Source organism: Pygoscelis adeliae, unplaced genomic scaffold (assembly GCF_000699105.1).
Source record: "Pygoscelis adeliae isolate BGI_AS28 unplaced genomic scaffold, ASM69910v1 Scaffold171, whole genome shotgun sequence".
In the NCBI taxonomy this organism is placed as follows: Eukaryota; Metazoa; Chordata; class Aves; order Sphenisciformes; family Spheniscidae; genus Pygoscelis; species Pygoscelis adeliae.
Window position 1 is genome coordinate 3,617,821 of NW_008824186.1, and position 1,654 is coordinate 3,619,474.

Here is a 1,654-nt window from a genome sequence, read left to right on the forward strand (position 1 = left end):
GGATAAGTAGGGAAGGCCTGAAGAGAAGTTTGGTCAGTAGCTCTCCATTTTGGCCTTAAAAAGCTTTGTTTCAATCTTGGCAGTTTCTAAATAGCCTTGCCTATTATCTTCCACCCTTAAGTGTGGAAGATACCCAATCCTGATACCCAATCAGTACCTTTATTTAGAAGTGAACATTTAAAGCCAGACTGCCACCTCAAGTACCCTTCATTGGTTACTTCCATTCTGACTGAAGGAACAGTAGGATGGCCCCAGCCCTCTCACAGTGCAGTCAGTGCTGTCGGTGTCGCAGGTCTCACAATGGCATTCTGTAGCTACTGGGTATGAATAAAAAGATTCGGGATGGTCACCACAGCCAGGCAACTTCACTGTTTCATACACAACCTCCTTGAAGGTACATGTTTGCTGAACAGATGAAACTGGTGGATATTTATATACTGGATCCTGAAAATTACAAGAAGGAAATACTTATTTTGAAACTTGTTATGGGGTAGAATTCCAAATTTTTATAAAATAAAGGACCCGATGTGAAAACTAATTAAACTGGTGGGGAAAATCCCACTGAGATCAAAAGGATTTGGATCAGACTTTTCTAATTTCAGCCAGATCCTTAGATTTCTCCTTTCAGGAGGACCAATATGGCACATTTGTTTCATACCATCACCAGACAATCTTGCAGGTCAATTGCTTGATTCTTCAAATTGTTTGGAAAAGTAGAGGAATCTACATAGTAATGGCTGCTTTATTGTATCTGTTTGCAACCACAAATTGAACACAAGGCAGAGATCCAGATTGAAATACTTTCAACTCTAGTTATACAATATAAACATAACATGTGCAGCCAGTTAAAGATCTGAATTTTACTAGCATCTTTTCACCCTTTGTTTTGTGGTTCAGATTGGCTGTGTATCTACTTTCCTGTCAAATAGCACAGCAGTTACTCAACCTGTTCTTTCACAAGGCTCATCCTGCCTATGTATTTGTTACGGACTGGAGAAATGGATTATTCATACATCGCTTGGAATATTTAATTCTGGTGCCTGAAATTAAACTTAAGATTCTCACCCTTGTGAAGCAGTATCCTGAGCACCATGTGGCATTCACTGTAATACAGAGTTCACATTCTTCTCTTTCCACTGCTATAGTAATATTGGTAAGCTGACAGCTATTGCAACAAATCGCTTTCCAGCAAAATAACAGCACGTAACAATTAACTGTCTTCATCCTGTGTATAAAGCAAAAAATATATCTATACTGGAGAAACATGTATAGTTATTTGCAACAGGAAATATTTATAGAAATAGGGAGAAATTGAGCCTTCACATTATCCTCAAGTGGTTCAATAATAGCAAGCTTTCAGAAACATCAGTGAGAACATAGGATAAAGCCATTAAATAGATCCATCTGTATGTTTATTGTTAAAGGAGTTTGATTTTCCTAAGCGTCTGAAATGGCATGTCAGCAATCTTTGCAGAATAATAATAGCAGAGTACCATACCACTTTCAATGAAGTATTTTTATCTAAGTTTCTGTACAGAGAACATGTTCTGTCTTTAAAGAGAAAGAAAAAGCAGCAAGGGAGAGAAAGAGCAAAGGATAATCTATTTTTTCAGAAGCAATTAATTACATGCAGTGTTTGCAATTTGAAAAAAAG

The 1,654-nt window shown here is 37.4% G+C and overlaps 1 protein-coding gene across 1 annotated transcript; it reads right to left on the minus strand.

Annotated features, from left to right (window-relative positions):
- Positions 1-207: 207 nt before the first annotated feature.
- On the minus strand, positions 208-1,224 carry FSHB (follicle stimulating hormone, beta polypeptide). Its single transcript, XM_009334514.1, has 2 exons — positions 1,066-1,224; positions 208-444 (listed from the first exon to the last, which is right to left on the minus strand). Exons 1-2 carry the CDS (start codon positions 1,222-1,224, stop codon positions 208-210), a joined length of 396 nt encoding a protein of 131 aa, XP_009332789.1.
- Positions 1,225-1,654: the final 430 nt, after the last annotated feature.